The sequence below is a fragment of the Opisthorchis viverrini genome, assembly GCF_000715545.1.
Source record: "Opisthorchis viverrini unplaced genomic scaffold opera_v5_57, whole genome shotgun sequence".
Classification (NCBI taxonomy): Eukaryota; Metazoa; Platyhelminthes; class Trematoda; order Opisthorchiida; family Opisthorchiidae; genus Opisthorchis; species Opisthorchis viverrini.
In genome coordinates, this window is record NW_008751714.1 from 1,554,479 (window position 1) to 1,567,456 (window position 12,978).

At 45.6% G+C, this 12,978-nt stretch overlaps 1 protein-coding gene across 1 annotated transcript in view; it reads left to right on the top strand.

Moving 5' to 3' along the window:
- Window positions 1-9,854: 9,854 nt before the first annotated feature.
- Window positions 9,855-12,978, top strand: part of T265_03861 (hypothetical protein) — a gene marked incomplete at both ends in the record, with an annotated part of 11,577 nt that continues 8,453 nt past the window's right edge. The window contains 5 exons of the mRNA XM_009168442.1: window positions 9,855-10,015; window positions 10,048-10,189; window positions 10,225-10,379; window positions 10,413-10,485; window positions 10,542-10,703. Coding sequence (XP_009166706.1) covers window positions 9,855-10,015; window positions 10,048-10,189; window positions 10,225-10,379; window positions 10,413-10,485; window positions 10,542-10,703 — 693 coding nt within the window. The remainder of the gene's footprint in view (window positions 10,016-10,047; window positions 10,190-10,224; window positions 10,380-10,412; window positions 10,486-10,541; window positions 10,704-12,978) is intronic.

Genomic DNA, 12,978 nt, shown 5'->3' on the forward strand with positions numbered 1-12,978 from the left:
CATGCTCCTTCTCGAACCCAATTTAAAGCACTATTAGACATTTGTTTATGCGAATTTTCGCGCTGGCGAGGATACTGCCCCGCGCTGAGAACATAAAGAGCAGTGCTACACCCTTTTTTTACTTGTGCCTTTCAGGTGAACGACAGCCACTGACCGACAAGAACAAAACCGACCCGGGAGACTTGGGCAATAGCCTCGATCCTGTGTATCAATCCGTGAATCCGTGAATCCGTGAAGTGCTTCCTATAACCTCTCGACTGAGCAGTGCTACACCCTTTTTTCACTTGTGCCTTTCAGGTGAACGACAGCCACTGACCGACAAGAACAAAACCGACCCGGGAAACTTGGGCAAAAGCCTCGATCCTGTGTATCAATCCGTGAAATCCGTGAAAGTATTTCGATGAAGAGATGGGAAGTCAAACATACTCACACATATTTGACGGATCTCGACATCTGCTGCTCAAACATGGATTCGGAACCTCTGGAACGTATCTGGAACGTTTATTCTCACCAAGCCAGCTTTAGACATATGTATTTTCAAAAAGATAAATACGCGCGTCACAGAAGATGGACTGAGGATTCGTAAAACGTAGAATCCCCGTAAATCGTACCATCGACAGTGTAACAGGTAAAAGCGAAAGTCGTCTCCCTGAAAAGCAAACGTGTAATAATTACATAAGTGAGATGCAGCCGGAGAGAAACTAATGGCCAATTCTTGAAGAAAAATGTGAGGTGAGATAAAACAAAACAGAGCCTTCTAAATGCTACAGAGGAAGTCATAAAACCCCGTAATCTGGCCCCGCGAACTCATCACATGCAATCTTGGCAAGAGGCAACCACGAACAGCCCCTAGTCAACTTGCACAATACAAACCCCTTCAGCGCTTGAGAACCAAATGAGGTCCATCAAGAGGTCCTGGGGGAAACATCAGCCCCACCAGATAAGCAGTTCCACCAAATATTTCGTCAGTAGCTCAATAAAAGCGGTCTGCTCTTTGCTTGGAAGGAAACGATTGTCAAACCGATCCACAAGCCTGATGACCACTTTTCGTCCGGCAACTACGGGCCTCACTAGCATACCATGGGAGGTGGTGAAACGCATTCTTAAGCGGGACACTATAAATCACCTTACTGTTTACAGCTTCATATCTACAAAGCGGAACGTAGTACGCCTAAACCACCCTCACGCAAACAGGTTCCTCGTACTATTGATCAGCTTAACCCAAGCTGAAACGAAGGATATATATATAAGATGCAATGTTTTTCGGCTCCCCAAAAGTACTCGAAGAGGGCCCACACGGCGCATCGCACCACAAACTCGAGTCTTGTGGGATTCAAAAAGAAATTCTGCTCTCGATAAGTACGTTCATATCAGATGGTCTTCTTGAGTGAAAACTGGGTCAACCCACTTTCCTTCTGCACTGGTCTCCATCGGAGTTCTCCATTTTAGGCCCACGCCACTTCCTGATCTATGGTAACTACTTTCCAGATTTGATTTCAGGTCTATGTCTACTTCATTGCAGACAAGATAAAATATTGGAGTGTCATTGCCAGTATCCTCTGAATAAATGTCGAATCGGGACAAGCACCCTCCCATTTGTTGTAGAAGAATCTCAGTGAACGCCTTTTCAGAGCATGGAGAGAACGGACCAGATGATATTACGAGTGTGGATAATAAAACGACTTAATTTTCTGGTTCCATCAAAATGCGTCCTTCTCACTGTCCCATGATTCGCTGCTTAAGAGTGCACTGGTCGCACACGGAAAACTTGCCGCACCCTCTTCAGTTGTTTTCACACGGGCTTTCGGATAACGTGTGGGACCCTCGTAAAACCGCTTCAAAGCTATCTTCCCGGGCCCCAAGGACCACTTATTTGCCACTGGGCCTGTTGAACGAGCTTTCGAAAAATTGTTTCTTAAAACGAACGCTAAGAACTCACACTTCGAGGAGCTTTGCTCTCCGCGTTGGAACACAATCTCCCACGGGAAGACGCAATACCTAATCATGCTCAGTATGATTAACTTTGGGCCGATAGGTTTTCACCGTTGGCCAAACTAATACATGACAACGTCATGCTAAGCAGGCTTTCAAGTTCTTATCACACGTTTTTATGAGGAAAAAATTTTCGCCAAACCCGGGAAACATGTGCAAAAGACTCGATTTATGAATCCGTAGCTCATAAACCATATAGGCCTGAGCCTGCCGTAGCACTTGTAGACAAATTGGGTACCTGGCACTTTACCAAATTCATCGGTAACATTTGCCCGCATCTCCGGTAATGACGCCCGATACCTAATTCAAACGCTGCACTCATTCCACGCGTCGTAATTCTGGCGCCAGTTGACGGAGATCCTGATTTGGAGAGTTTTGATTGAAGTGTTTGTGAGGTAGATGGTGACCACTGTGATGGCGTAGGAAGAATCCCCAAAGAAACCCCATAACTCAGGTGCTATCTGTCGCAAAAAATCAATAATATTTTCACCTGCGTAAAATTTTTGAAGCTGGGCTTCTTCTACCAGGCAACACTTTAAGACATTTTCAAATGAAATAGAGTGAAAATTGTGGATATATCGTTCACCGCGACCACATTTATTATGCTTGATCACGGTAGCTAATGAAACCCTTGATTCGGTACTTAAATCAAACTTTCATTTAGGTCAAGTAAATTTTATTAAATTGTTGCTGTCCGGATTTCCGATAAACGTAATCAATGCTACGATTTCACTTAGAAATATCCATTCTTCAGACTACGCTCTCAGAATATTTCAAAGACCCCTCTTAGAGGCGCTTGTGTTTTTTCTTTGGGTAGAAGAAATCAAGGATGAAAAAAGGTGCGGAAACCTTCTTAAAGGTCTCAGCCATAGGAGGCAGTTTAGTCAAGTTAAGAAGCTATACACTAAGCGACGAACGAAAGAGCTTTGAAATGGTCTCTGGATGCATCAGCAACTGTCGTTGCACTCCGTCTGTAGCTCCTTGTATGACCGTGTCCCGTACGTATCATTTTTCCTGCAACGCTACAAAGTTAAGGGAAACGCATACCGTCGTTTCGTTCCTTTCAGTACATCGGATAGCGTGAGGGTATCTCGGGTCTCAATGTTTGTGTGCAAAGACTTTACCACTCTAGTCTTACCAGGACATGCAACACACCAAGCCCCCACTTAAGCGGAGAATTACACTCGCTACTAACCCGTGCTGCTGGGTATGGTCCTGTAAATTAAATATAATGACTTCACTATCAGTTCAGTCCTGGCATTCACAGCTAGAGCCCATTAGCATTCCTCGTCACTTCACTCACTGCTTTGAGCGCAAGGCAATGTTCTTGGAAAAGTGCCTCACATGAATGCTACCACCTTCTCTCCTAAAATGTAGTCGCAGACCAGAAGCGCACTCAAACTACTTTTGAACAAACTATTGGGTTTTCGAATCTGTGACTGAAACGTTTACAGCCCTCGGTGTTATGTTGTTTATAGCATTTTGTTTGAGCAAGCGAAATTTCAAGGTCACAGATCATCGCCAGTTCGCATTTCAGTGCCCAACGACGGCCCTACATCCTCTTTATCGTGCGAGTTATCGGTTATCTTTGTGAGCCACAGTATTCATCAGGCCATTGTCTAGTCTGACGACCGATGGTGGCCTGTCATACTTAGAAATGCATATATTTTCGAGAAACCTGCCTACTTATGGTAGCCAGTAGTAACTGCCGTGACCATACCTATGCACTGAGCTGATTTTGAGGCTCCCGCTTTGCGTGATGATCTGATCGATCGACCAACAACGGTCTGACTGACCCATCTCTGAAAAGTACACAACAACCATTGGCGAATTGTTTTTGTTTGGTGCATTGTTGCAAGCGTGGTATGTAGTCAATTAAGTCCCTGTTTTCAGGAAACTGCCTTGTCACAACAGGACTTCTGAAAGGAAATAAGTAAAATCAGTTACAACACGCGTACATTTTCCGCAACATCACTGAAAAGATAATCGAGCACCGTTGTGATGCCTTGATAAACCTCGTTGTCCACGATTGGTGATCGTTGTCCACGCCAAAGCCGGAGTCTTACTGTTACCAATGTGAAGTTACTGCTTGCTGAATTAGTCCCATTAGTAATACTGTTGAAATCCTGCATAAAACAATCATTAGATACCGAAATTTCATGATCATACACATTGCCGGACATAGGGAAGTCAAAGCTAGGGACCTGTGTACTAGTCAGTCGTAGGTTCAAGTAATGTAGGCTTGGGTATTCGGAACCAAGGACCCCACGCTTTCCCAAATCATACCCACAGATGCGGCCGTAGGAATATCTAGTGAGAGAGCAAGTACTTGGTGTCGACCTTACTTATTTGGATCACTAAATCCAAACTTCACTTCTGCTTCCTGATACCGATGGAATGTTGCCCGATAGATTTGACAGCCACGCCATCCATATTTTGTAACCATCCCATAGTCAACCGTACTAACGGTCTCACAACCTGAGTTTCTGGAAGACCGTTCAGCCGACTTGCGTTTGAAAGCCGGCATTTTTGTGATCATTAACATGACATGTTGAAAGCTGCTCGCCATTCCAGGGTGTTCTGAGAGTCTATTCCACATTTTTCATATTGGTTCGGGCCTCGTCACACTTGTTTATACAGCCCGGAGTTTTGCGACCAATCTTTACTTCCACGATGACGTCTACAGTGTCAGAATAAATGAGCCACCTGGACAGTCACACCTGATGTCATCTAATTGACACCGATAATGACCTGGCGACGAACTTCGAGTTTTAATGCCCAGGTTCACCGCCCAGGACAACCGTGTTAAAGCCTGATGCTTCGCGGCCATACATGGAATCCCGATGGAAACTGACAACAAGAACGCCAGTTGCATCGATCAGTAGGCATATCTTGCGTCGTCTACAAGCAGGCGTGTTGGAAATTAGGCATCCTTGTCCCGGGAGGAGACTAGCACCTAAGTATCCAAACGCTTCGTGGTTCCTTTCAAACCCCATTGCCAGGTCACGGGTGGGCCACCATTTTGCTTTCACTACCCTGAATTGGTCAGAGAAAACTGTTCTCTTCAAGAAACGGTGTTCCTGTGTGTGCAACACATGGCCTAAACAACAATGCTCTTGGCACAGGACACATTCATCAATAGGAGTTCCTGTTGCACAACCGAAAACTTGTTTTCTAATTGCCTCAGTGACACGAATATGGCCCTCAGATATCGGTTTTTGAACACCTGGAGGTACCTCAGTTCCACTGCTTAAACGGGTCAACTCTCACAGTTGGCCCTCAGATATCGGTTTTTGAACACCTGGAGGTACCTCAGTTTGCTTGCTTAAACGGGTCAACTCTCACAGTCATACAAAAGCACAACCCTTACTGTAGCCTGATACACACGTTACTCGAGGGTCGGAGACACACCGCTCTGACGCTATAGGTGTTTCAAGTCAGCAAAATCGAACCGAGCTCTGCAGGTTGTGCGTTGTGTCTCACTAAAATCAATAGTAACACAACTATTAATTTGTAGAAGAGGCCCCGCAAATTTTTGATGCTCCCGATGGAACGTGGGTGACATGCCCAGGACCAATAACCTTCACTAGTTGGGTGCAAAGTGCACACCAAAGGACGGGATGTCGTTGGTTAGTCCACTAAGAAAACTGTGCCTTCTCCTCCGCTTAGAAGACGAGAACGGTGTTGTCCTCATATTCAAGACCGACAAGGTTTCGGCCACAGGCCATCCGAACTCCGCCGTTTTTGGGACCCTTCAGTGGTCCTCTCATTATCCAACTATAATAACGCCACTAAATAAGAATGGTTATATAATGCCATTTTGACTGATACCACTATGTGTATGAAATGTTTGGCGAGATATAATGACGCCCAATGTCCTAATTTTTCTCGGTTCCTGCAACTGCGATGACTTTTTATGTAGTAAGCATGCCTCCTTGGTTGCACCTTCCTCTCCGTCGTGTTGTTGCCTGCTGCGTTCAGGTTGTAGCTACCCGGCCATGCCCCAGTCAGCATGCCCCTACAAGTTGGGAAATAAACCTACTATTATTTCCATCAGATATTACTCACTGTTTACGCCATTGTCCTCTTCTTCACGCACTCTTCGGTACCTGCAAGTCCCTAAATAATGCTTTGTTCCGACTGCAAACGTATGACCATCCCTGACGGTATGTTACATACTAGTTCGGAATAAACACTACCATTATTATTAAAGAAATTATGTTCGAAAAATTCCGGGATGGACAAGCGTGCCAAGACTATCCGAGTCGAATGTGCCTTGGAAAACCAAGAATATCAGACTTGTGGGTTTTTGATATGTTTGGCGTTGTTCCAGCGCCTGACGGCGCGTGCTAGTCATAAACATCCGAATCTTTACGCACCATCTGCACACGATCTGCACCTCTTCAGCATCTTCTCTCCTTACCACTGCGAAAGACCCCATGGTCATCACCTCCTCACAGACAATCCTAATATATTCCGAAACTCGCACTCTAAATCGTGCAACCGAGGAACGAGAAAATTAAATGGGGACAACTTTGCCAGAAGCGTATGGCACCGACCCCAACTTGTCCTGGTCAAGGCATATATTTGGGGAAACTTTTACAATGAATCACGCATTCATTATTGTTAACAATAACACACTAAATACACTAAATACATACTAAATACAAACTGACGCCCTATAAACGACTCGGTTTGCAATGACCTCCTGCCATTTTCTGCTGTAACTGTGTCATTTTGTGACCCGCTCTCGTACGAACAGGCAACAACACCAGATATCCCAAGTGCATCCAAGTTTTGGCCTACTCAGCCGAGCACAATTAAGCTAACGCACGTCCCTTATAATCACCAACACGTACACTCATTCGCATTGACAACAGGACTCATATACACACCGGAATATCGATCACTATTTTTGAAATCTGACAATGTCGCCTCACTGCAGTAGTTGGAATTTGTGACCACTTTGGCTGCATGCCATTTTGGGCCGAAGGATAATGTATATCTTAGTATACTCCAGCAGACGCTGTGACGCCTTTCCCTATTTTCGACCCCCAATATAGGCACGGTTGCCTTATTGCCCCCCTTGAATGGCAGCAATGAACCACTGCAAGTACTCAAAAGGTCTGAAAATGGCCCTATTCGATGCTGGTCTTATGTTGTTACGTTTCTTTGGAAACCACCAAGACAAATTCAACTTGTTTCCCCAAGATTTCATGTGCGGGGTTGCCCACAAACTCTAGGACGACTTGGCGGTGATGGTATCACAAGTCCCATATCTAGTCTGATAGCCTGCTTGTGTTTTACCGCATTATTTATATTTCTTTATTGAGCGTTACATGCACCAAGACCCTCCCAAACAGTTTAATCTGTGCCAGAACTTCAGAGCACTGGCCATACCATTTTACGGCTAGCATGTTATGCCCATAAACCCACTAATCCTTTCAATGTGACCATCAAGAGTTAAAACCTTGCCGTTCACCCGATAGACCATGTACCAATTATCGTAAAATAAAATCTCACTGGCTGTGACAAATTTCTTGATTTTGTTTGGCAAAACGCCTGCCGCAACCGTAGAAAGCTATTTTCTATGCCGCTTGCAATCGGGTGCTCTAATTTGGGTCCAAAAGCAATACAAAGGAAACCTCGCCGAGAACTCGGATTTTCTACAGGAATTTTTACCGTGTTCATGGAGAAATCATGCGAGGCAGAGATAGCATCTTGCGCTCTGGACCAAGCTGCCAGCATCTCAAGGCTGTAGTAGCTATATTTTGGATGATATGAGGCCGGTGCGAAGCTGCAAACAATCATTCCTTGCGTGTTTCACATGCATTCCGAATCTTGTTGACGTCATGCTAAACGGGTCTGGCTCATCGTCAACCACGATAAAGCCGGCGCTTCCTGTGCCGACCTCAACAACTGTGTAATTTTGTCAAGTAAGCTGTAACTGTAATGGAGTATCTTCAATGATTACAGGACGTATCATTAGATTAACGTAATATAGCAATTCGGATGCTGGGATACATTCCCCATCGTGAGTGTCGTTCGCTCGAGGAATTTGAGTCCAGAGTGTGAGGATTTTGGAAGAAACGGGCATACATCATGCCCACCATTACAGTTAATCGGAGGCTAAGTATAAAGACAATTCCAGGGAGATGCTCACATCATCGATTTATTATGCGTTCAGCGTGTACAAATTGGTGCAGGCGCATTTACACTGGAAAGCCAATAAATGGGGTTGCCTGTATGCTCGTAATAGTCGACACTAACGACCGTGGCATATAAGTAAATAAACAGGACAGCCCTCCTCACCGCATGCGTTAACGACTGCATTTCGTTCTTTGGCGCAACCAAATGAATGTCAAATTTTCTCCTTCTTCGTCTTTTTCTACAGGAAAATTTGCTATAATGGGTTGAATCTCAGCGACCAAGTAGGTGCTATTCCCTGGCATGACAGAAGCGGGTATCGATGATCCGTTTGCTATGGAGTATGCATCGATAATTCCGTTCTTAGAAAAACTTTCGTATAAATCAGAACAAACAATACGGATTCCTGTACCTAATCAACTTGTATCTCATAATGGATGGTCGCCTTAGTGTGTATTTTCGGTCAAACATGTAATTTGACCTTGTCCGCAATGAAGCAGACATAGACCTGAAATCAAATCTGGAAAGTAGTTACCATAGATCAGGAAGTGGCGTGGGCCTAAAATGGAGAACTCCGATGGAGACCAGTGCAGAAGGAAAGTGGGTTGACCCAGTTTTCACTCAAGAAGACCATCTGATATGAACGTACTTATCGAGAGCAGAATTTCTTTTTGAATCCCACAAGACTCGAGTTTGTGGTGCGATGCGCCGTGTGGGCCCTCTTCGAGTACTTTTGGGGAGCCGAAAAACATTGCATCTTATATATATATCCTTCGTTTCAGCTTGGGTTAAGCTGATCAATAGTACGAGGAACCTGTTTGCGTGAGGGTGGTTTAGGCGTACTACGTTCCGCTTTGTAGATATGAAGCTGTAAACAGTAAGGTGATTTATAGTGTCCCGCTTAAGAATGCGTTTCACCACCTCCCATGGTATGCTAGTGAGGCCCGTAGTTGCCGGACGAAAAGTGGTCATCAGGCTTGTGGATCGGTTTGACAATCGTTTCCTTCCAAGCAAAGAGCAGACCGCTTTTATTGAGCTACTGACGAAATATTTGGTGGAACTGCTTATCTGGTGGGGCTGATGTTTCCCCCAGGACCTCTTGATGGACCTCATTTGGTTCTCAAGCGCTGAAGGGGTTTGTATTGTGCAAGTTGACTAGGGGCTGTTCGTGGTTGCCTCTTGCCAAGATTGCATGTGATGAGTTCGCTGGGCCAGATTACGGGGCTACACAATTTTCCCTTTAACTATCATATATTACTTTTTCACTCACATTCTCCATTAGTCTCGGGCCTACATCTATTCCTATCTTGAAGGTCCATGGATTGGAAAAAGTCGGAAGTTTTCTTCTGATCAGGTCTCCTTTTTTACTATTTTAATACCGCTCACTAAGATATGATCCCAGCGGCCTGCTTATCCTATCGCGGAGGCCGATCTTTCCTCTTCAAATTAGTTAACCTTACGAATAGTATAACCAAACTGATGAGGTTGTTCATTCACGCTTCGAGGTTGTTGGTAATAAAATATGTAACCAAGTAATGGAGACTTTCAAAATGAAATGAGTTATTTGAACTTGGAAAGCGATTGACAGCGTCAGACTGAGAGCAACTTACCAACCGTTCAGACATTCCTCACCGATTACTGCACAACCAATCATATGTGAGATATGCCTTTGGTCCACCGCTGAGAACGTTGGACAGTACGAACTCTGGTGGTCCATGGGTTGCGTTGGCAGCAAAGAAGCAAAGGCTGCACTAGCCCGTTCGAAAACAATTGACAAAACCTTGAAAGCTGATGGAGAAGCAACTTCAAAGCAAGCAAAGCTGCTTTTACTGGGTGCTGGAGAGTCAGGAAAGAGCACCATAGTTAAACAAATGAAGTAAATTCCCCAAGCAGATTTTAACATTTCAGAATTATACATCAGAATGGCTACTCAAAAGAGGAGTGTATGAAGTACAGACCTGTGGTGTTTAATAATACGGTGCAGAGCATGATGGCAATATTGCGAGGCATGGAGCATCTAGACATAAGCTTTGCGAATGAAGAACGCAATGTAAGTGTTCTCATGTGCGCTGTGGATTTCTCTAGACGGATGCCATGCTGGTACTCAGTTTCGCTAATGCGGATGTCACTGAATTTTCCCGCGAGTTGTCGCTGGCCCTTATGCGGTTATGGTGTGACCCTGGGGTTCAGACAGCAATATCTAGGTCCAGAGAATTCCAGTTAAATGATTCAGCCTCATAGTAACACTCAAGTTCTCATGTCATATCTTCTAGTTACCTGAACGCAGTTGAGCGGCTGTCAGACCCGAACTATATTCCTTCGGAGCAGGACGTTTTGCGCACACGAGTAAGGACGACCGGGATCATGGAAACTCATTTTACTTTCAAAGGTTTGAACATCAGGTACCATGCTATCGGTTGTGTAACTTTCTCAGGATGTTTGATGTCGGGGGTCAGCGTACGGAGAGGAAGAAATGGATGCATTGCTTCGAAGGCGTGACCGCCATTATCTTTGTGGTAGCACTGAGCGAGTATGATTTAACTCTTGCTGAGGATCAAGAAGTCGTAAGTTTATTCACTATTTTCAATCAGTTTTATGTGAGCCGATGGTTTGCTCTCAAAGCATGACGTTCAGTGACAAGCCTTTGCGCGTGAGTTAGAACACGTGTTCAACACGATGCTTCGCCGATGGTTTGCTCTCAAAGCATGACGTTCAGTGACAAGCCTTTGCGCGTGAGTTAGAACACGTGTTCAACACCGATGCTTCGCTTCCGTACAGCCATGATTCACTTGAAAGCCTTATTGTGAGCAAACGAATCAAGGTGGATGGGAAAGCTTACTGCAACCATTCCGAGGTGCCCTTATCTCCCGACGCCCATCCAGGCTAGGTTTATTTTCGCCAGTCGCAAGGTTGATCAGCTGTCCAGCACACCCGCAGATAGTCGATATTTTTCACACTGCATCCATTAAGGGAAGACGACCTTACCATGGTGGGGTGGTTGGCGTGACTCCTTGACCCAGTGAGTTGAATTGGGGACAGTCCTTGCAACATGCAGAATCGCATACCAGGTTCGTCAATGGTTAGAGGTTCCACCGGGTTCAGGGTTTGGACATTCACGTAGACCTGTTCCTTGAAAAGTACAGTGCACTGACATTTCCTGCCAAATACCGCTGCGTTACGGTCCGGATTTTGAACTAAAAGCTTTGGTCGAGAGCTCCAATCATCATCTTGTCGAGGTCTGAGCGTTCTGGCAGTACATCAACCGCCTTACAACCAACTTCCATACGACTAGAGACACTGTCGTGCCACAGCAGCCTTCGCGGGATATCATCAGCCACTTTGCCTCACTTGCTGCATACATCAGAGAAGGCAAGTGGAAGCAAGTAACTGGTGACGCTTCCTTTCTCTTTTGCATACTTTTTCTTCCCCTCCAGCCACCCCATTAGTATTTCTTACAGGCCCATCCGTTAGGATTGACGACGCTGTTTGTCTTATGTCGGTCTTCGTCGCGACATCTACGTGTTGAATTTGGAAATAAACCTTCAAGCATCGACACCTGGTCTACCTAGCTAGTGTCCGCCATGTAATGGACAACAGGTTGCTCTCGCTCCCAAACTTCACTCGCCTAGAGTTGACGAGCTGTGTACCATGAACAAGAATTCAAGATGCGGGAATGGCCACTGGGCGAACTGCCCCGTCACTCTCCACTCTCTCCTACTTAGGTACTTATAGTTATCCAGAAGCTGCTGCGCTAGGGTTTGCAGAGGTCGGTTCCGTCCTAAGCCGCTGGACGGAAGGATCGTCACTTGACTCAGGATCCAACTGTAAATACCTTTGCGTGGCTCGTCTGGCAACATCCATGAAGGAGTCTCGCAAGCGCGAAGTTGATCGTTGCTTGTTTGTCGTGTCTCCTTACACTCCAACCGACTGTAGCTGGCACCGTCGAAGACAAGTTCTATGGTGCATTTAGTGCCCTATTTCGGTGGGCTGAAACCTCATATATTGTGAGGGTTACGGGAGATCTGAATGCATAAATGAGCGGAGTTAGCGCATCTGAGATTCATTCGGTTTGTGGACGTGGGTTGCACTCGGTACGTTCGGACAATGACGAACGAATACTTCAGCGTTGTGCTAACCACATACTGGTTTTATGCAGCGTCAAATTCCGGAATAACCGGCTACATTGTGTTCCCCAACTGCTACCAGCTACGGACCCAAATCGATAAAACTGTCGTCAGTTACCGACAGCATGGACCACCAGTTTTCAGATACTTGAGTGGGTTGTGGCATTGCGCTCATCTAGGATCGTGTTGTATTCTCTTCACCTGCCCTGACGCTACTGGGTTATAGTCAGAAGACAAGAAGACGACCTGAAGGAACTGTGTATTAACGCAATTACAAACTTCTATATATATGATTCACTTGTCACCGTATTTGACGGTCGATCCGCTGTCAACCAACCAGTGTGTCTCCCACACATCCACACTGGTTCTCGGTTGAGCGTAGATGGCCGTCTGTGCGCTTGTGTACGGGGTGCCCTGGCCATGGAGTGGGTGTGAACATTCTGTGTCCTTATTTGACCTTTCTCCGGCACATGACGAAATCGGACGTCATTCCGACGTGGGGGCATAATCGCACGGCTCTGTTCCACATGATTGTTCCACTGCGCAGTAGGCTGATGCGCAGCCGTATTACCTCCCCTTTCAATTCGAAACTGTTTTCGGACTGCTTGAACCAGATCGTATTTTCTCTTCTTCTTCTTCGGGCTAACTTGGAGCCAGTTTGGTCGTTTCCGTTTTCGATTGTGTCTTAGCTGTAAACCATGCGGTGCTGCATTTC